A 20,741-nucleotide genomic window follows, 5' to 3' on the forward strand; every position below is an offset into this window, starting at 1 on the left:
AGAATAGTGTAAGGATTAATAAAATATCCCTCAGTAAGCTGTAAAACTCACCATTTTGAACCATTTATCTTAAAATTCTGCAATTTATTAATCTCGCACCTACCGCTTATCCTGGTGGGTTTACCAAACCCCCACACACCCCGGTATTAGTTGCACCTAAACCTCCCCCAGCCTTAATTCTTAGCTGCACCCCTGGTACTCTGCATGCTGCAGCATGTAGTGGCAAGTTCACTGCCAGAAATTATTCAGAGGGGTTTCGCTCATGTAGTGGAATACATGATTTTGCATATGTGTGTGCTGTGTTGCTGACAGTCCTACTCCTCCATTAAGTCCTTGCAGAGACGATGTGGTAATTTTGACAAAGCTTGTTTCACTTGAGTTTTGGTGTCACAGACAGTTTTTTTGTGGCTAGTTATTTATTATCAGTCTGGTGTCTAGTACTCATGTGCATAGTTTTTTTTTGTAAGTGCTGTGTTTATTTTTGCATGATGGAATAAGCGTGATGTGTGAAGATTGCTTGTTGTATGCATTTAGTTCCAGTTCAGCATGGAAAATCTCGCTGAAAAAGGGAAGAGTAATCCATTTTCTATCAAAACTTTGGAAGAAAACAACTAGGGCTTTGGACTTAATTTTTGACAAATGAGAAAGATTTACATTTTCACACATTTCATAGAGAGGTGAGGGTTAGGTGGGGAGGTGACATTTGAAGGAGGATGAGAGGTGGACAACACTTTTGCCACTGCCACCACTGCTCTTAACCTTCCAACAGATCCTTTCCCTATGAATACAAATGTCCACTTGGCGTGATTTGCTATGGATGAGCCCTTTTTATGTTTGTAGGAGAAGATTATTACTAAAGTATTCTATCAATTTTGGTAGGTTTGCATGGAGCATTCCAGCAGTCGATTGGACCTCCTCTCATGGACTTCCCTTTTCTGTTCAAAATAGGTAATGGCTACTCCTGTCATTCTATCTAAAAATTCTATTCTCTTCCTTCCATTCCTTCTTTCATCCAACATTCTTCCCTCTAACACTCTTTTCAGCATCCCCTACCCACTAAGAACTTGCTCAATCAATACGTTCTGCCTTCTTCGTATCTCATGTAGAAGCTACCTGTCCTCACCCCCCATGTCCAGCACTTCGTTGTTTCTCCTCCTTTCTGTCCACTTCACCTTCTCCATTCTTCTCCACACCCACATCTTGAACACCTCCAGCCTCCTCTTGTCCTCCTTCCTAAAGGTACATGCTTCCATGCCATAAAGCGCTACACTCCAGATCAAACTCTTCACTAGTCTTTTCTTTAAACTCTAACATAACAACCCTCTCATAAGCTCCTTCCCTTTCATGAATGCCTCCTTTGCTAACGCAATTCTCTTCCTAATGTCCTTACTGCTGTATACGTTTTCCTCTAATGAAGATAACATCATTAATTCCAGTCGTCAAACTCAGCTTGTATGAGTATGTGGCGCCTTCAGTCCAGGCCCAGGTAGTTCATTTTTCAGTCCTTGTACATACTGTTCCTGTACATACTTGGAGGCTTTGGGTAGCCCTGACGTGGATTTAAAGTCAAACTAATACAGGCAACCAACAATGTCTTCTTGTTACGTGGGTTGCATAAACATGCAGGATTAAAGTAATTTCATCGATAATAGGATGTGTGACTATGTTACATTATTTGGGATGCTCTAATCCTCTGTACCCAAATGACAGTGAGGTTAAACATGGATGGATCTAGAAAGTTTTAAGTGCCAGGGCACCAGTTGAACACCCTACCCACCATTCAATCAACCTAGTCAACGACAATTAAAAATTGAAATTGGAATTACAGCTTTCGTGAAAACCTAACAGTAAAGGTAAATAGCTTTACCCTATATTCAAGTCTTCATAAATATTTTCACAGAGTGACTCTTGGACTTATCATCAATTGTTAACTATTTTTTATAGGAAGGCGGTTGGTGTGTATGCTATGCAATTGTATATACAATACACCAACTGCCATATGATCTGAGGAGGGGATCTGGCAGTCGCCTCGTGAATTCTCTAATTTCTCCGTCACTTATGACGCCTATGCAGATGCAACGCTATTCCAGGTTGGTTGGATAATGGGCATGGGGAGGTGTTGCCAGATCACTTTACCCGACCCAGTGACACAATCTATAAATGGGTCTATAATAACTTGGTAGAAAGAGGTGTGTTGGTTATGACAAGGCTGCAATGTGCATTTCCGCTAATGGCTATTCCCAAGTCCTCAGGGGGCACTCGCAACATCACATTGCGTGACTTATCCTTTATTATTTTAAGGTACAAAAACACTAAATTTATTACACAAAATATCAAACCCTTTCTCTTTTCCAATGCAAATACAACAGATTGTTTATCACTATGAACCATAATATTGCTAAACTTAAGTAGCACTGTAATGGCATGCACTGCCGCCATTAAGCAGGCCCAGGATTCCATCTCATATATTGATAATTGTTCAGGGAGAGCCCAAATGTGGGTGATGTCCAGAGGAGTAATGGTCCAGGCAACCTGGAATGGCATTGTGTCTGCGTAGACATCGTGAGTGACGGAGAAATTAGAGAATTCATGAGGCGACTGCCAGATCCCCTCGTCCCACAGAATTTTGGCCCACTTTGTGCGTCGGATGGCTGCGTTGTATGACCTTAGGTTTTCCCGGCGTATCAGTTGCAGTAAATTTTCTCGGGTTTTCCACCGGTTGATGTCGTCCATGTCTCCCGACGTTTCGATCCGCTTCTTGCTGATCATTCTCAGGGGATCTGAAAATTTTTCGAAGAACGGCATTTGGAAGATCGCCTGAGGATGATCAGCAAGTCGCGGATCGAAACGTCGGGAGACATGGACGACATCAACCGGTGGAAAACCCGAGAAAATTTTCTGCAACGGATGGCTGTCTTTGATTAAGAAGAAGGGTAATTTCATTATATAGGTAGATGCACCATGACACAAAGTACATACTGCCCTTATACTCTAACACACACCATTTAATTCAGGTGCAAAATTTTCGTTTTCACACCAACTTCCAACCATGACCCAACTTATTCTTGATACCTTTGTTCTTGCAACCCGTTGGTAGGTTAATTGATAGATGAGAATAGAGCTCACCCTGGGCTAAGGCAAAGGCATGTAAATTTCACACATTCAGTGTAGGGGGGGGGTCAGTTCCTTACCCTGAGCCACCTCACACCTCCTGGAGGATTTTATCTGGGGGTATCTGTAGGGTTCACCTTAGATTTGAAGCTGACACTCCTCCATTAGCAGCCAAGGGCTCTACCCACTCGGCTACTATGCTTCCCCTTCTTAATACATAGGATATGAATAGTGAGATCTATTTTGAAATAGGTTTCCTACATTGCATGTGCACACCATCTCATCTTCTTTTAGGACAGTGGCCAATTTTAATTCTGGATGGGAGAAATATTTGGCAAGTTTGTAGGAGGTAGTTAGAGGTTATTTGAGTATATTTATAACAATAACAATGAGGAGATGCACTAAAATGTCTAACAAGTCGTTGTAAATAACAGAAAAAGTGATTTAAAAAATCCAAGAGTCACATCATCTTCAGTTATGTCCGAAAAACACCTATAAAAACAAAAATGCAAATGTGCAATGTAGCACATTTTCCCAGGATCCAATTGCAAAAATATTTTTATGATTAATTTTCTAACCAAATGAAACAAAGCTGAGGGGCGTTCCAAAAGAAATTTGAAAACATTAAAAATAAGCACCACCTTTATGTGACAACAAATAATTATTTATCTTTGAAGATTAAATCGGAGTTGCTTTAAAACATGTGTAACATCCTCGGATATCAGTTGATGAAAATCTAGTTCTTCAAATCCCGGAATAAATGACTGCAATGTCACAAAAATATAATTTTGGTTTTGCTTATTCAACACATGCAAATTTTAATCATCCTCCAAATTTGAGTCCAGTTTTTTTTCAAACCCAAAACAGGTTCAATTAATCAGGTATATTTGATTAAAGTCAGGAATATGAGGAGACTGGTTGCATTTTTTGTGGTGATGACCTTGACTCTTCCCCTCTTGAAGTAATTTCTATTGATAATAGAGTATTCAAAAAATGAATGCCATTTTATCAAGGCCAGATCCAGGATTTTATTCTGGGGGGGGGGGGGGCACCACGAGGGTACCACGTAATGCACAAAACAAAACGAACGGAATGATAGTGGGACCATCTTGCCTATTTTTTAATGGTCTGAGGGGGGGGAGCATGTACCTCCGTACCTCCCCCGAAATCCACCTATGCATTTTCTGAGTTTTAAGTGTATGAATATCAAAGGTATTGCTATACTGATGTAGCCATCAAATAAATTGATGACTGAGTGGCCCTACTTTATGATTGATGGTTATCACCTCTTGGTCTGGCACCCTTTAAACTAGACTAGCCATTGGGGCCGGTCAAATTATATGCCATAGGCCTCAATATATGTTCAAAGTATTATAACGTCGATAAAAAAGACGTCAATAAGAAAAACTTTCACAAAAACAATCAGTAAAGCTACCTGAAGACGTACAAACCAGAACTAGGTCGAAATACTTCCAAATAAATCCGTAGAGGTCAGCAGGAGACTGCACTGCATGAAAACGTAAAAACGCGTGATCGGCACATAAGCGCTGGCGGCTGAAACACGTAAAAACACGTGTGCAGGCCATAATGTGTTATGATGCCCAATGACATTTATGTAATTGATCCATTGAGTCGCAGCAGAGTAATTTTCTTGCATGCAATGTCCCAAGTGCCCTAATTTTATTCCTACCTGAGAATATCTGCCTCCCCATGGCATGGATACGTTAATTGTTGATTACGAGACAGAAAATTAAGAGGCATAAATAACGCTTTTTTGGGTTGTAGATATTTTTATGTACCAACAAAAATATATTAGTATACTTACTTTAAGTATGGAAATGGTAATATCATTCACTTTTTCATCACCAGTCAGAGTAGATTTTCTCACTAAGCTTGCTAAGTCATGATTTCCTTTATTTTTCTCCCAAGCCAGTAACAGTAATCCCATGGTAACTGAAAGAGAAAATTGTGCAGAATTAATCTTTTAAAAGACTTCATAAAAATTCCTCTACATTTCTACAGTCTCGCTAGTTAATTGCGAAAACAAATTGATTCTAATTATTATTGATGCATATAAACCCCAACAATACATTTGTATTTTTGAAATTTGAATACTTATGTAAATGTGGTCAAAAATACAAATGTAAATATCGTGTAACACTTGCTACTTTTACATATGTATGAATACAGAGGAAATACATATGTAAATGTGGTCAAAAATACACAAAATATACATTATGTATATTTCCTGTAATTTTTGAGAGGTGGATTTTCGTGGCGTCTAGTGAAATGTTCAGAAACATTTTTGCAGAAATAATATGTTCACTGCAAACGCCAGATTTCCTCATTTCAATGATCATTCATCCATTCGAATTTATACCCAGGAAGCTTAAAAATAAATCATATACTGATCGATGTGAGCAAGGGTAGTATGGCGACCATATTTATGTTAATTTGTAAATGCACGCGAAATACAGACGTATTACATATGTAAAATTCAGTGTCCATCCGCGAAATATACACATGGAAAATGGTTCACAATACATGAAAAATACAAAAAATAGTTCTTGCACAGCGCAAAAGTAAAAGCGAAGTTTAATTTTTTAAACAATATTTTAAATTAACTGTTTAAACAATTAAATTCTCAATTCTGTCGCAACAGGCTAGGGAAGTGAGTGGGAGTGATAATCTCGTTAACAGTTAGCTCGGCATTTCGTTCGAGACTACGAGAACGTCAAGAACGTGCTGTAGGAGGAACTCCGGCTACTGATGTATAGTTAATTTTATATTTGTTTGTATTATTATACGTATTGGAAGAATTGACATAGTGTTTTAATCCTCGATAACCGGTGCGTGTGGAGGGTGTGCTCAAACCGAAGCTATGTTTTGCTGGAAATGTGCTTCAATCCCGCACGTTATTGCGATTCGTGCAAGCCAGCTCCAACAGTTTCCTGTCACTGGATAATTAAGGTAAGGTATGATTTATCTTTTATTATATTGTACGCATACATAGACTACATTAATTATGTTATTTGAGTATATTTGGATACAACTATTGGCGCAATGTGGTCAACACATTGCGCCAATAGAGGTAATTATTTTGTTTATGTTTGGCTATTGTTTTCCTTTTTTGTTGAGTTATGTATCGAGGAGACTGGTGTCCATTGAAGTTATATGGTAAAACATAGTAATGTCAATCTTGTACGTATAAATTAATAGATTATGCGTCGTATAGTAATTCCGTGCTTCGCGGCTGAAGTTACATTTTTTCTTCTCTTAATTAAGAGCAGAAAAAATTGTTTAAAGGAATGTTTTCGTTCACGTGTAGGTTGTTTTATCGCTGTTTATTACCACAACCTACTGTATTGTAGTTCTTGCATTCCTAGTTATCCTATGCTTTAGTCATAACATCTTTGACCTTAGACTTATCAGCGTAGCCTTGTCACTAACAGATTCCTCGAGGTTCCGAGCGGTTTTGCCCTCTACTTCTAATTATTTAACGAACAAGAAGTATTGGTCGTGTAATATCGGTTCCCTTAAAGCAAAATGTAATATTTCTTTCATCTTGAAATGCAGTCAATCAAGGTGCATTTCGTCATTATTATTAACACAAGATAAATACGTAATTTTCATGCGAAAGTTTGTCATTATATGTAAGAAAAAGGTGCGTACGGGCCAAATTAATCAATTGTAATTTTCTTTTCATGCTCTTTCGCGCATACCCAGCAGGCGACGATGTAAATAGCTTGGCCTGGACAAGAGGAGAATGGATTACGAAAAAAAACGACGACGCAAAGCCAGAAGACCAGGTGGAATTGTTAATACCGAGGTAAGCTTTGAGGGAAAAATTTTTTTAAACCATAATGGAGAGGTTTCTTAAAGTTAAGCCTGAAATTATCTATTATGTATGAAATTTATTTGTTTAAAAATTTGATATCACAAGTTTATATTTTTTCTGTGTGAGTCATCCGCTACTTAATCATGGTACTAATATATTAGTATCATGTACTAAATAAGCATACCAATGGATTCACGTTTTCCTAGTTAATTTATATTTAAAAGTAGTCATATGATCTTTTCTCATATTTCTCATTCTTCTCAAGAGAAAGGCTATTAATTTTGTAAAATGAAAGCATTTCCCCAAAATATATGATTTCTCAAAGGACAAGGTCAAATCTGCGCTAGCTGGGACCTCGACATGATTGGTAAATGAAAAAATTTAAAACTTATGTCTGGAATCTAGCAGAGAAGCCAAACTTTCATTTGCATTCAGAATACAGAATTAGTACTAAAATTACAGACTTCACAGAATACTGACTGCCTATATGAATTGAAAAAAAAAAAATTGAAAGGCCTTGAGCTCCTATTCAGATCTTACAAAAAGATATATTTTTGCATGACTTTTAAACTTGACTTCTTCTTTTCTCCTTTCAGAAAGTGGCTAATTGTGCAGAGTTGGTTTTCTGAATTCAGGTTTCTTCTTGTGCAATGGGTTACAACGCTTGTTCCGTGCTAACATTTTTTTCTATTTTCCAACTCAAACCATTGTTTGTACTTGATTTATCTTTGTGCCATTTGTTTTAACTAAGTTTCACCTACTGTTTGCTGGCCCTTAATGCTTGTTAGCAATATTCATGGCCACACTTGTTATTTGTGTGTATTATTTTATTTTTCTCTTTGAATAAATGTTTTATTATCTGTATGTTCTGGTTTCCTTATATTTATTCATCCGTTTGATCCATATTGATATTAAGTGGATGTGGGTCAGAAAATCAATATGTATAATTCGTGTACGAGGGCCTGCAGATACATATGTATATTACATGTAAGGATATTCAGATTTCCAATTTGTAATACGCATGTATACATACATCCTGAGGGACTTTTGAGCCACTTTTACGTGAAATATACAGACGTAATACGATTGTATTCCTTTGTATACATATGTATAATTCATGTATGGGTATTCAGATTTCCAATTTGTAATACGCACGAATACATACATCCATAGGGACTTTTGAACCACTTCTACGTGAAATATACCGATGTAATACGATCGTATTCCATCTTATACATATGTATTTGGGCACGTATTTTTTGTGTATTATTGATGTAATACAAATGCCGTGTTATCTGGGAAGTTCCAAATGTTATGGACAGCACTCATCGTCCTCAGCAATCTATATGTGCATGCTGATTAATTAGCGTTGATTGAAATAAGTAAAAATTTGATTGAAAAATCATTTTACCATGCGAGGCTATAATGTAACTCATAAAAAGCTTGGTGATTTTAAATATTTTTTAGTTTTATTCGTGTAAAATTACCCTTAAATCTTCAGAGTTTTAATGCTGTAATTCCATGCCATATTGTACATATTATCTGAATTCACACTTAATTGTACTGCTCTCTAAGTCAAATATTATTACTAGTTGAAAATATGTATTTATGCCATGAAATGTAAAAGCAAAAATATGCATACATGTAGGCTATACGGCAGTGGAATGATAGATCCTCAATTATAAGGGGGGCTTCTGCTCCTTCCCCCAACAATAATCAATATCCTAAAAAAATCCAGACAACATTGTAGGCATAAACATATGACATCTATGCAATATTGATGTTAATCAAATTAACGTTGTGTGGATATATGTCAAATATCCATAGGACCTCCAAACAACATCGCAGCAATGTCCAACAGTGGACATATTACAACATCTCTTTGATATCTTCACAACATCTAATGAGTGGATAATAGTTGTGCTTATTAGGATTTTTTGAAATTCCTAGACATACTGAGAAAATATTCGCACTCTTTATTTCCATACAGAACATATGCTACCTAAGTATACTGTTTGGGATAACAGCGTGTTGTGGATGTATCAACCTTATTTAGATAACCAATAGATATCGCCTGCCACAATTGGGTCTCTTGTACATATTCATCCGTTAGGGGAATACCATCAGTACTAAGCATTAGTTTGGCCTATGATGAGAAGCAATCACACCTGTCAGGGCATTTCAGGAATAATTATCAACTCTATTTAGGTGATTTCGACCCTCTCGGTTTGCCTCTATTTGTCTTTCATAAGTAGTCAGGCTAATTGTGATGAGCAATAACTTAAGTAAATGGATCAATAATACTAGGGGGCAGGGTCATAGTCAGGACAATGAGTAGGGGGGGGGGGGACACGACCTAAGGGTAGGAACCCCTCTCTCGGGAAAATGTGAATAATTTAATCTCTATAAATCACATTTTATGCTATTTTGGAACTTAAAATTATACAATTGATGGGTTGTCTGGAAGTTGTTTAGCTAAAACATATTGGTGGAGTAGAATAAATATTTTTTATTGATTATGTAATATTTTTCTGCTAAAATTAACGGTTTTGTTCGTAACATGCTCCCTATCCCCCCTTGCTGTGCCACTGCTAGGGGGGCATGATAATTATAAGATTAGGGCATCTTATTTTATAATAAGGTCAATACATAGCATTTTATGTTTTAACTATGTCAATAATAATATGTATCTTAATGATGAAGTGTCACTGCCCTCACACATGATTCATCAAACTAATTCAAATTACAGTACATACATGCTTATGTTCCCAAGCAGCAGATGATATACATTGCATATGTAAACAAGGTTGATATATGAAAAACATGTTGTTATTACACAATGGATATTTTGAGAATGTTACATAGATATCCTATTTGTAATATCCACAATAAGTTGTAAAAATAACGTTACATAGGTTGATATCCAAGTTCAGTGGCATAGCCAGGGGGGAGGGTCTGGGGGTCCGGAACCCCCTCCCACCCCCCTAGAAAATTTAATTTAAAAAAAATTAATTAAGCATGGATTGACAGAAAGTCTACAGATAATAAATCATCATATCATTGTTAAAAAAGGTTTTTCCTTTTGTTAAAAAAATAAATTATGAAACGATACATTTACGCTCGGCTCAGTTGACTGGCTAAGGGAACGTCACGTACCGCAAAACTTTCCCTCCCCTAACCCCCAATTGCTTTTGCCATACCAGCACACCCGCAAATTTAAATGAACGAAATGAACAGTGTCCATAGCTGAATATTTGCTTGTGTTTAGTTGATGTAAAGACTTCTGTCGAGTCACCAGCTAATTTATATTTACTGACAGTGAAGGGATGATTGTTGTTCTGTTAATGTTTGTTTAATGTTAAGGAATCAAGTTTTTATTTTACTCCTCACTGCTGCTTCTTTTAACAATGAATAAGAGAACCATTGATCAGTTTTTTAAATCGAAAACTTTTAAAAGGGACACGGAACCAAGAGAAAAAGTGTTAGTTTTGCTGTTGCCCCAAGAGGTAGAAGAAACCACTGATGGCTCGGCAGGAGAAGAAAGAAGTCTGTTAACTCCAACTCCGTGTTGTTTATCCTCTTGTGACCAGTCAAATAGGTACTATTTGGCCAACAGATTATCAAGTAAGCATCATTGGCCTAACCTCTATAGATATAGGAATAGCTTCTGACCAGTTATTTCACTCAAAAACGAAGTTTTATTAATCTGCGAATTTGAAAAGCAAAGTTTTGAATGATTTATTTTATCCAGATGAGAGTTATATTTTTCCAGTAACTGTCATTAACAATAAAAAATTAAAGTTTCGGAGTACCTGGCCAAAAAAGGCTCAATTGGCTTTCTTATTCTAAGGTTAAGGATGGAACTTATTGTAAGTTATGAGTGTTATTTGCCAATGCGTTCACTTGTAAAGGCCAACACCAAAAATGGAAGCATTAGTAACTATGCCTTATAGGAAGTGGAAAGATGCAATAGATAAATTTACCTCTCACAGTAACTCTGAATACCATAAATTTTCTTGTGTAGTTGCAGAAAGTTTATTAAGGTCGATTCTGGCCGAGTGGAAGACATCAAAATGATGTTGGATTCGCAGAAGAAGAAAGAAAAAGAACAAAACAGAGCTTCACTCAAGCCTATAATTGACACAATTACCTATATTCTGCGCAGAAAATGAAATACCCCTTCAGGGACATCGGGACAGTGGGCCACTGATGGCTGAAAAACCTTTAGAAAAGGAGGATGAATTTCAAGCCTTGCTCAGGTACCGAGCAGTCAATGATGAAAGTTTTAAAAACCACATTTTTAATGGTGCACGAAATGCAACCTATATTAGCCCTGAAGTACAGAATGAAATTATTGACATTTGTGGAAAATTTATACAGAAAAAAAGTTGTTCAATCTGTAAACAGTGCAGATTGTTTTTCGATTTTAGGAGATGAAACGCTTGATGTGTCAGGAAAAGAGCAGTTTTCACTTTGCATTCGACACATTTCGAATGAAAATAAACTGATCCTGAAAGAAGACTTCATTGCGTTTACCCACATAACTGATTTGTCTTCTGAAAGCATTTATGAACCTATTTTAACTATTTGTGCAAATGTAGGTCTCAACATGGATAAAGTCATTGGTCAAAGATACGATGGTTTTTCAACGTTTAGTGGTCATTTGCCTGGCGTACATAAAAGATTTCGCAAATCACATCCCAAAGCTATTTATGTGCACTGTGTTGCACACCGTCTAAATTTGGTTTGAGTGACTCCTTACACACGTTCTGAACTGTTCGGGAACTATAAGTGAAGTGGTCAATATGATGAGAAATAATACTCAAAGTGGTGATATTTTCAAAAGACTTATTGAGAATCTTCTACCAGACTCTAAAAAAACACGCCTCCTCTGCCTGTGTGACACAAGATTCATTGAAAGGCAAGATTCTATCAATACATTTGTTGAAGTTTTTCCAGCTATTGTTGCTGCTCTGCAAGAGTTATATACTTCTAGTAGAGTGATATCCATGAGAATAAAATAAAATGGTAAATTTCCACACAATTTTATTTGCAAAATACCGACCCCGTTTCGACACGTAGTGTCATTATCAAGGTCGAAACTGGGTCGGTATTTTGTAAATAAAATTGTGTGGCAATTTACCATTTTATTTTATTCTCATGGATATAAAACATTTCCACCAGATATTGCCGGACACTGTGAATTAAGAGTCATATCGTCTTCAGCTACCAATCTCCTAGCCTCTGTTAAAAAAGGAGGTTTCCTTGTTGCAATGGTGGTGTGTGAATTCATATTTAGCATCACTCTTTGGAAGTACCTCCAAAAACCTGAAAGTGACATCTCGTCTGCTCTTAAATTTGCTGATGACACAGTCGAACGACTAACGTATTTGCGTAACCCATCTGAAAATGAAGATAGCGGCGATATTAAACAATGCTCCTCATTATTTGATACGGCTGAAAAAATATCTCAAGACGATTTTGAAACAGCAATTGTTGTGCCCTGACGATTGGGGAAGCAAACCAAGAGAGACAAACCCCCTTACTTTACTCCAATCAGTATTCATATCTTGCATCGATTCATTTATTACAAGTTTGGTTGACTGGTTCGGGAAAAACAGAGACATTCTGGAAGCTCTAGATTGTTTACTCCCAAAGAATGCAAAACAAAAAATATTCACAAACTGAAACCACTGAAACTGTTCTACGATAGTCAGTGGTCTGATTGTGAGGTCGAGGCAGAGTATATGCTGTGGAATACGACATGGTTTATGTAAAAAATCAGATTTTCCCAAGAAAATCATGTCCATTCTAGATGCCTGCGACAAAAACTTCTACCCTGCTATCAACTATTAACTTCAGGTTAAGAGGTGGTGAAAGATTAAATGGACTTGCTCTGCTATCTATTCACTACCCAGCCCATATAAGAAGTGACAAAGTAATCGATGAAATGGTCAGAAGTGGAAATACTAGGGGATTATTGCTGTAATTTAGAGCATTATTTTGTTAATTATTCCTTTAAGTAATGTTAAAATGTTGTAAATATATTTTAACTAATGCTCTTCAGTGTTGTTTTCCTAGCCTTTCTTACATATTTGAAAGAGCTTGAAGCTCCGGATGACTACAACACTACATTTCTGTTTATTTGGATGAAACATAATTACTTGTACTTTGCGTCATAATAAAGGAAAGCCTTGCTCAGCCCTGTTCTTGAGTGGCGAGCGAACTATTCCCCATTGTTGTGCGGGTTGCTGGGTCATTGTTTTGGACCCCCCATGAACGAAATTCCTGGCTACGCCACTGTCCAAGTTGTAATATCCATGATATTAAAATATTGTTATCCCAAACAGTATTCTTAGGTACCTGGCATATGTTCTGTATAGAATTGAAGAGCACAAATACTTTGTTTGCATGTCTGGGGATTACCAAAAACCATTATAAGCACATCCACATCCATTCGTTTATCCACTTATTATATGTTGTGAAGATATCTAAGAGATGTTGTAATGTGGACCTCCATGTCCACTGTTGGACATAGCTGCAACATTGTTTGGCGGGTCCTTTGGATATTTGGCAGGTACAATGTTAATTGGATTAGCATGGGTGCCATATGTTAATACCGGCAATGTTGCCTGGACGTTGCTGGGATATCTTTTGCTGCTTGAGTTTAATTTTCCTCATCTTGGTGGGGTTTTGGGCTCCATCGCTTCCCCTCTTGCTTGGTGATTGTTTTCAGTGTACAAATTTAAGTTGGAGAGGATTTTAAAATGGTAAAATTATCATTGGCAATCATCTCAGTGGGTATTCTAGCAAAGTGAACACTCAAGAAGAATTGATACTTATTTATATACAGCATATTCTTTATGATTAAAAACTTTTGGGCTATGTCGCCGCGTCAATGCTTTGGGTGGCCCCAACGTTTCCCGACCGATGCTGGTCGCTTTTTCAAGGGATTATGGAGAGATGGGAGTTTAAGATATTTTATATAGGTAGGTATCTGTGTCAGGTGGTGGGGGGAGGGGAGCCGGAGGTTGGGGGGGTGGGTTGCGGCTTGTTTCTTCTTATTACAGGTTGCCAAGTACGGCTAATTTTAATGCCGGTGTCTCTGCTGAAATTATTCTTATCTTCTTTGGATATTTCAATGGCTTCTCTGACGAGTCTCTGTTTAAAACCTTTAACTTTGCCGAGGATTTTGACTTCCTTGAGGTCGATGATGTGGCCCAGCGCTGCGTGTTTGGCTACCGCGGACTTCGTTGATTGCCCCAGTCGAATCGCTCTCGTGTGTTCTTCTAGGCGTGTTTTGACCGACCTGCCTGTTTTGCCGATGTAGTTCTTCCCGCAGGTCTGGCAAGGAATTTCGTAAACCCCTTCCACTTGGAGTGGAGTTCTATCCTTGACGGTGCTTAGGAGATGCTTTATCTGTGTGTGAGGCGAGAAGATTGTCCTTATCTGGAATTTTCGAAGGATATTTCCTATTACGTCTGTCATCCCCTTATTGTATGGCAGGAAGACTTTCTTCTGATCGCTGAGGTCGTTTATGGCTGAGTTCGCGGCTTCTGCGGCGTTGTTTTTCATTTCGTTCTTTTTGATGACTTTATTAAAAGTACGAGAGATAACTGTCGTCGAATCCATTTCCCCGTAGAATGGCCTCTAGCTTTCGTCTCTCTCCAGCAAAGTTTTCCTGGTCGCTTATTGTGTAGGAGCGGTGAATCAAGGTGTTTACTACTCCATTTATTTGGGCTGGGTGATGGTGAAATGAGGAAATTTAAACTCAAGATGAGGAAAATTAAACTCAAGAAAAAGTGACCAGCATCGGTCGGGAAACATTGGGACCACCCAAAGTATTGACGTGGCGACATAGCCCAAAATGTTTTTATGATAATGACGAGCACCTGCGAAAGTTTTAACGAAGCATATTCTTTCTGAAATATTAAATAATAACCTTAGAATTGCAATTATATACATACTAAATCCATGATTAAGCTTGAAAGTGGTGGATTAACCCTTTTGCAATGGACGTCGGGCATTTTCATAAGCAGAACATCTGACGTTGGGTATAGCTGTTGTGGATTTTTCAACACAAACGACCGGACGTTGGCTCTGGTGGACAGGAGGGAAGGGAAGCAGTCGCTGATGTAACAATTGTCTGATTTTGGTTTATTTGTCGAGGAGTGGCCCCAAGTTCTCGTGGAGGTGGTTTTCAAGCTGGGATTGAATGCATCCAACCATTGCTACGTCAGGGGTCACTTCCCTTACCCCATGCCAGCTATAGCTGACTTTAGGTCTTCTGAATATGAAAATGCTTGTCTGCTCCACCCGAAATTCAGCTCAAAAGGGTTAATTCCCGTATACAATTCCCTCACAAAGACCCAGTCAGGAGGAGGTGATGCCATCAAATCGGCCTTTCAGCCCTCTTTTCCCTGCCTCTGATGCCATCAAATCAGATCTATGGACTAAAATATTCATTTTTTTTAACATACCATTAATGACATTCAGTTTTTCAGCCAACAATCGTGCTTGTCGGTGTTTTCCTGCACCAGGTGGCCCTATTAATATCACTCGAGGAATCATAACTGGGCCTCTTGGAAATTGTAATGTCTTTTTTTTCTCAGTTGGTCGTTGGAAGATATTCAAATTTATTCTTGGTAGGGACTGTTTAGGCAATTCCAGGATAATTTTCTCCACCATTTCCTGGATTAAATTCATGATGTATTCCTTAATCTCATTTGTGATATTTGACGGGACTCCTTCCAATAATTTGACTTGGACTATTTGTTGATCGCTTTTTCTCTCATCAGTACTCGAATTAGTGTCATTTTCAGTGTAGCTCACTGTTGCTATCTGATCAATGCTCTCATTGTTTGCACTAGATTCAGAAGATGATGTCTTATCTGTTCTAATTTTTATGTCCAAACTTCTGATAGATTGACTTAGTTTGAGATCACTTCCACCATTTGAGCCTTCAACATGAGATTTACTGTCTTCCTCTGCTTGTTCATCAACACTTTCTTTAGGATGAAAAAATAGATAAATAGAACTGTTTTCATTGTTTGCTGCATCACTGTCTGTATCACTCTCTGGGTGCCTTCGCATTTCCTCTTGCACACGTTGGTAAAAAGGAAGTTCTCTAATATCGTAAAACTTTTTGCTCCTGTGAATGGTTCTCCAATTGCTTATGACTTCTTCGGAAAATAATCGAAACTCTTCTTCAGTCATACTTGCTAATGTTTCATTTAATTGATAGTCTATGCTACTTATTATTTTTTCAAAAACTTCTTCTTGAGATTCATCAGCTAATAGCACACTCTCTGCCTTCATTGACAATCTTACTTTCTTCATTTGATTTGTCAGAGATTCATTGCTGTCTACTAAACTAGATATGCTGCCCTCTGGTTCTTCTGTAATCTAAGAGAAGGCAAGACATTGAATATCTTTAAAAAAAAGTGACTTTATATGTTCACAACTAGATGTGGCTACCCATGTGGGGAGGTAAGGAATGCAGTTTGACCCAGGCTCCCATCAAACATTCTTGGCATTGTTGAACATAAGACAACATTTCCCCAGACAGTCTTGCAATTAGAGGAAATTATGCACATTTATGAAGTATTGAAGCTCTTATTTATTGAATGTGATATATTTAGAGCTTAAAAACCAATTATGTATGCATTGGACTGAGCACTGGGGCGTCCCCTTTTGATTGCCACCCTATGCGGCCACGTATGTATGTTCTTTGCTTACAGCTGAAACTGGCTCCACCGACTTTGTATAAAATAGAATGGCTCAGGCACTGAGTAAGCAAGAATGTACAAACAAGGTATTTCATGATTAGATTTGCGATACAACCTCAATTCTGTAGGCATCTTTGATTTTTGCCCTTGATTCATTTTTTAGGAGCTTCAATACTGTTCATTCATTAATATTCAATCATATAAACATCAATAATATTCGTTCTAGGAGCTTCAATACTTCATAAATGTGCATTATAATTTCCTCTAATTGCAAGGCTGTCTGGGGGCTGCATTCAATATAAAAGAGCAAGCACATTTTAAGTTCACGCTGATATTTTAGTCTCGAACCTTATTCCTAAAGTATTTGTATTTATTTTAATATGCATCTCGAGAGAAATCCTACTACCTCTCAGATTATTTTTGAGGAGGGGGGATTGTTTTTCGCTCACACTAGAAAAATGTCTGGAACCAGTCCTGGAGGATACTGCAGATGGAAAAAGGGTGGAAAATTGATGGCCAATGAAGTGTGAGACCAGGGTATTTTCTGCCATCATTGCTGTTTAACATGCATGCAGAGAAGATGGTAAGGTAGGCAGGGGGAGAGCTAGAGGCTGGTGTCAAGGTGGTGGGGTTGATGTTAAGAATGAACTTTGTGGATGATTGGGCACTGATTATCCAGTTGGCAAAAATGTTACAGGTTCTGGTAGATACATTATGTATACATAACGAACAATATGGCATAAAAATATATCACAAGATGACAAAAGTCATATGGTTTTGTCAAGTGTTAGTAACTAGTGATGAAAGGACTAAAATAAGTAGATTGTTGTACGAACAGTTGGAACAATTTTACTACGCATTAAGAAAGTCCATTGAAAAGAGATGGACGTAGCATATTTTTGGGAGGCTGTGTGCTACATATGGGTTGATCATTGTAAAATATGATTTTATTATGAACAGTGTCTTACCTTAAGTTCTTGGTAGCATTTTAAGCTCCCAAATTTGACTATTTCCAAAAGTTCATCTTTGATAAATTGTAAATGATCATCTGGCCTTTTTATTATTACTCGGCTGAGTAGCTCCTGAAGAATTCACATTATAAGCCCATCTTAATCATTTATAAGGTTATCTTCATCAATTTATAAGTACAGTGCAGCATTCTTTATATTTTATACTGGCCTTAATTTTTTATGCTAAATCACCTACTTGAAACAAATTATATATCCTGTGTTTTTCTAAGTATGGTATAAATGTAACTGGAACTCTCATTGGCCTGGCTGTAGCATCTGCCATTATTGTTAAATTTGCTACAGTAGCTGCTCATACATTGCTTTATGGCAAAACAAGTGACTTCATGGATGGTTCTTTCAGTATTATTGATGGTTCCTCATAGAACCTATTTATTTTTCTTATAATACTGCTTCAGTCAGGTGCTGTATCCATTGGTTTTCATCGTTTTCATCATAAAGTAATCAGTTGCTAAGCATTGTTTGTATGAGTTTTTTTTGTTTTCAACATAGTAATGATAGATTTCACTGGATTTCACCACGGGATCTTTATTTTACTAGATATTATAATAAATGCTTTTATTTGTTTTTCGTAATCATATTAGAATTTAATTGAATGTACTTGAAAAATATTAATTACCACAACAGGAAGAATAGATTGATATGAAAAACAACCAAATATTAATAATTTCCATAATTTTTACGGATTCCGCAGCTATTAGTAATAAATTATTGAAATAGAGTAAAGATGCAACTTTTCCCTCATTTAGGAGTACAGGATGCAACGTTTTTATACAGTAGCGTACTTTAAAGAACGGGGGCAAAAATTGAAAAAAAAATCGAAAAATCTGTGAAAGTAGGCATTTCTTTCGTTTTGCGTGAACGGAAAGATATTACCCAATTCGAATAATATTTCTGTTTTGAAAATGTCCACCGATTGTAACTTTTCCGCCCTGCAGCAATTTGAAAGTATAAAAATACATTTTTCTTACCTCCTAAAATATATGCTCTATTGGTTGGTCCCATAGAGATTACTTTAATGGTTAGTATATATTTCATGCTACTGCGCAGCGATAGCGTCGAGTTATCTCGCAGTTCGCATTTTAGGGCTCTGCCCAATCTTAGCTATGGCCTGTGTATTTTAATATTTTGGGATATTAGTGTATTTTAACATATTTTTTTTACTTTTTATCTTTAAATGGAAATATGTCTTTCATAAATGGCTATGATTGAAGAATATAGCTCAATTTTATGGAAGCCTCTCAAAACTGTCTTCCGAAATAGGCGCTCAGGGTGCGATATAAATTGGCCAATAGCCGACAGCGATATAAATCGTTTTCAAAGTCGGAAATCCCGGCATGGTCGGAAACTCGGAGAACGACCAAGAACAACAAACTCGCATGGTCGGTGGGATGATTCGAACATCCTGTTTACTTTTACGACTTGTTCCATGATTGATCCATTTTCTGTTGTGGCAATGCTCCTATATTGAATTTGCATTATAAAGGCTGTATGTTTTTATTTGACGGGAGTAAATGAAGTACGGGTGCAATATTAAAGCAGAAAATGGCCAGTAATCACAAAGTTTTGATATCTGGGATACCTCCAACACTTAACAAGGTTTTTATGTTCGGCTTTATGCATTTTTCTGTAGAATTAATAGTTAAGGTTTGTGCAATGAGGCTTTCTACTTTTCAGGATGCATTGATGACCATGCTTCTAGAATTTGGGGATATGGTTACCGTATTTGTCCGTGAATCGGATGATAGCGATGGCAAGAAATGTGGTTATGTTGTCTACGAAAGCAAATTGTAAGTTAAAAATTTTAATTTTAGTTAATCGTCAGCTTATTCAGGGTATTGTTGAAGTACTTGGACACTGAATGGGATTTCTTTGATTATCAGGGAATGCTACAGAGCCATTGCAGAACTTAATGAACAGCCCCCAAATTACTTAAAAATGCGGTACGGTGGTGTGGCAGTTGATGAAGGTATTGATGTTAGTGTAAAACCTAAAGTTTCTGTTTTACATTCTGCGCTCTTTCATGGGACGCAAGCAAAACACACAACGAACTCTCGTCAATTGAGTAGACGCGTTATTCACAAAACCTGGTGAGTATTAAAAGTCGCTGTTTCTAATCTGAAGTAAACGTTCTTAAAGATATTAAGTAGGCATGATTTTTAAAATATGAGGTCACTTATCGTTTTTTTTTCGTCTTAGGGGACAAGTAGTTGTCGGAGAACTTGTTGAAAGTGAAGATACCAGTTATCACACTTCGAGAAAAGAACATCAAGTTACTGGACTTCGAGGCCGCAGAAAAAGGGGTAGAGGAGTCAATTTACGTGAATCGATGCGAACAGATGGTATCCGAGATTATGCGGCGTAAGTATTAGGGGTTTCTTTTTCATTTCGATTGTTGGAATGGCTCTTTGGTATAGTTATTTTCTGGGATATCATTCGCCTAATTTATATGTCAGTATGACTGTATCGTATTCAGGAATTCATCATTGCATTAGATGCAGAACTTAATTATGCCTCCCTGGTTGTATCCCTCCGTTTTTAACTTATTCCAGTGAAAAGTTCTGATCTTATATCCTTGTAGTAAGTTTAAAAATATTTATGACCGTTCTAGTGTGCCCCTTACTTAGTGTTTATACCACAATTAAAAACTACTTGTATTAATTTGATCTTTGTTTGGTGCAACCATCATTTTGCCTCGAAGAATTTTAAAAAGTGTCTTTGTTTACCTAGGTGTTTTTATGTACTAGGCATATTCCTCTGCCCACCTAAGTGTCTAAAGTATTGCAAAACCATGTTTTGACGTTTTTCAGGGGTATAAGGATAAGAAGCTCCATAAGCAAGGGAAGTTATTGAGAGAAATAAAAGCAAATGGAACAGTACTGTTATATTTTGCTAAAAAGTTATATTTTTTTATTTAGTAAGATTTATTTTGTGGGGACTTGGTGACAGTGCTCATCTATAAAGACTAATCTCTTCATTGACCACTTAGGTGTACTATCATTTGCAAAAGTCGTGCAACAAATTGAGCGGAACCAC

At 37.2% G+C, this 20,741-nt stretch overlaps 2 protein-coding genes across 3 annotated transcripts in view; one reads left to right on the plus strand and one right to left on the minus strand.

Annotated features, from left to right (window-relative positions):
• Positions 1–18,155, minus strand: part of LOC124167162 — a 31,629-nt gene extending 13,474 nt beyond the window's left edge. The window contains exons 1-4 of the mRNA XM_046544970.1: positions 17,884–18,155; positions 17,646–17,759; positions 15,430–16,354; positions 4,937–5,064 (exon numbers count right to left, since the gene is read on the minus strand). Coding sequence (XP_046400926.1) covers positions 4,937–5,064; positions 15,430–16,354; positions 17,646–17,759; positions 17,884–17,970 — 1,254 coding nt within the window. The 5' untranslated portion in view covers positions 17,971–18,155. The remainder of the gene's footprint in view (positions 1–4,936; positions 5,065–15,429; positions 16,355–17,645; positions 17,760–17,883) is intronic.
• An 897-nt stretch (positions 18,156–19,052) lies between these two features.
• Positions 19,053–20,741, plus strand: part of LOC124166644 — a 54,026-nt gene continuing 52,337 nt past the window's right edge. Inside the window, exons 1-4 of one of the 2 annotated variants that reach the window (XM_046544260.1) lie at positions 19,053–19,304; positions 19,383–19,495; positions 19,589–19,795; positions 19,905–20,066. In XM_046544260.1, the coding sequence (XP_046400216.1) occupies positions 19,251–19,304; positions 19,383–19,495; positions 19,589–19,795; positions 19,905–20,066 (536 nt within the window). In that variant the 5' untranslated portion in view covers positions 19,053–19,250. The remainder of the gene's footprint in view (positions 19,305–19,382; positions 19,496–19,588; positions 19,796–19,904; positions 20,067–20,741) is intronic. The other variant, XM_046544261.1, reaches the window with a different exon arrangement.

Source organism: Ischnura elegans, chromosome 10 (assembly GCF_921293095.1).
Source record: "Ischnura elegans chromosome 10, ioIscEleg1.1, whole genome shotgun sequence".
Lineage (NCBI taxonomy): Eukaryota > Metazoa > Arthropoda > Insecta > Odonata > Coenagrionidae > Ischnura > Ischnura elegans.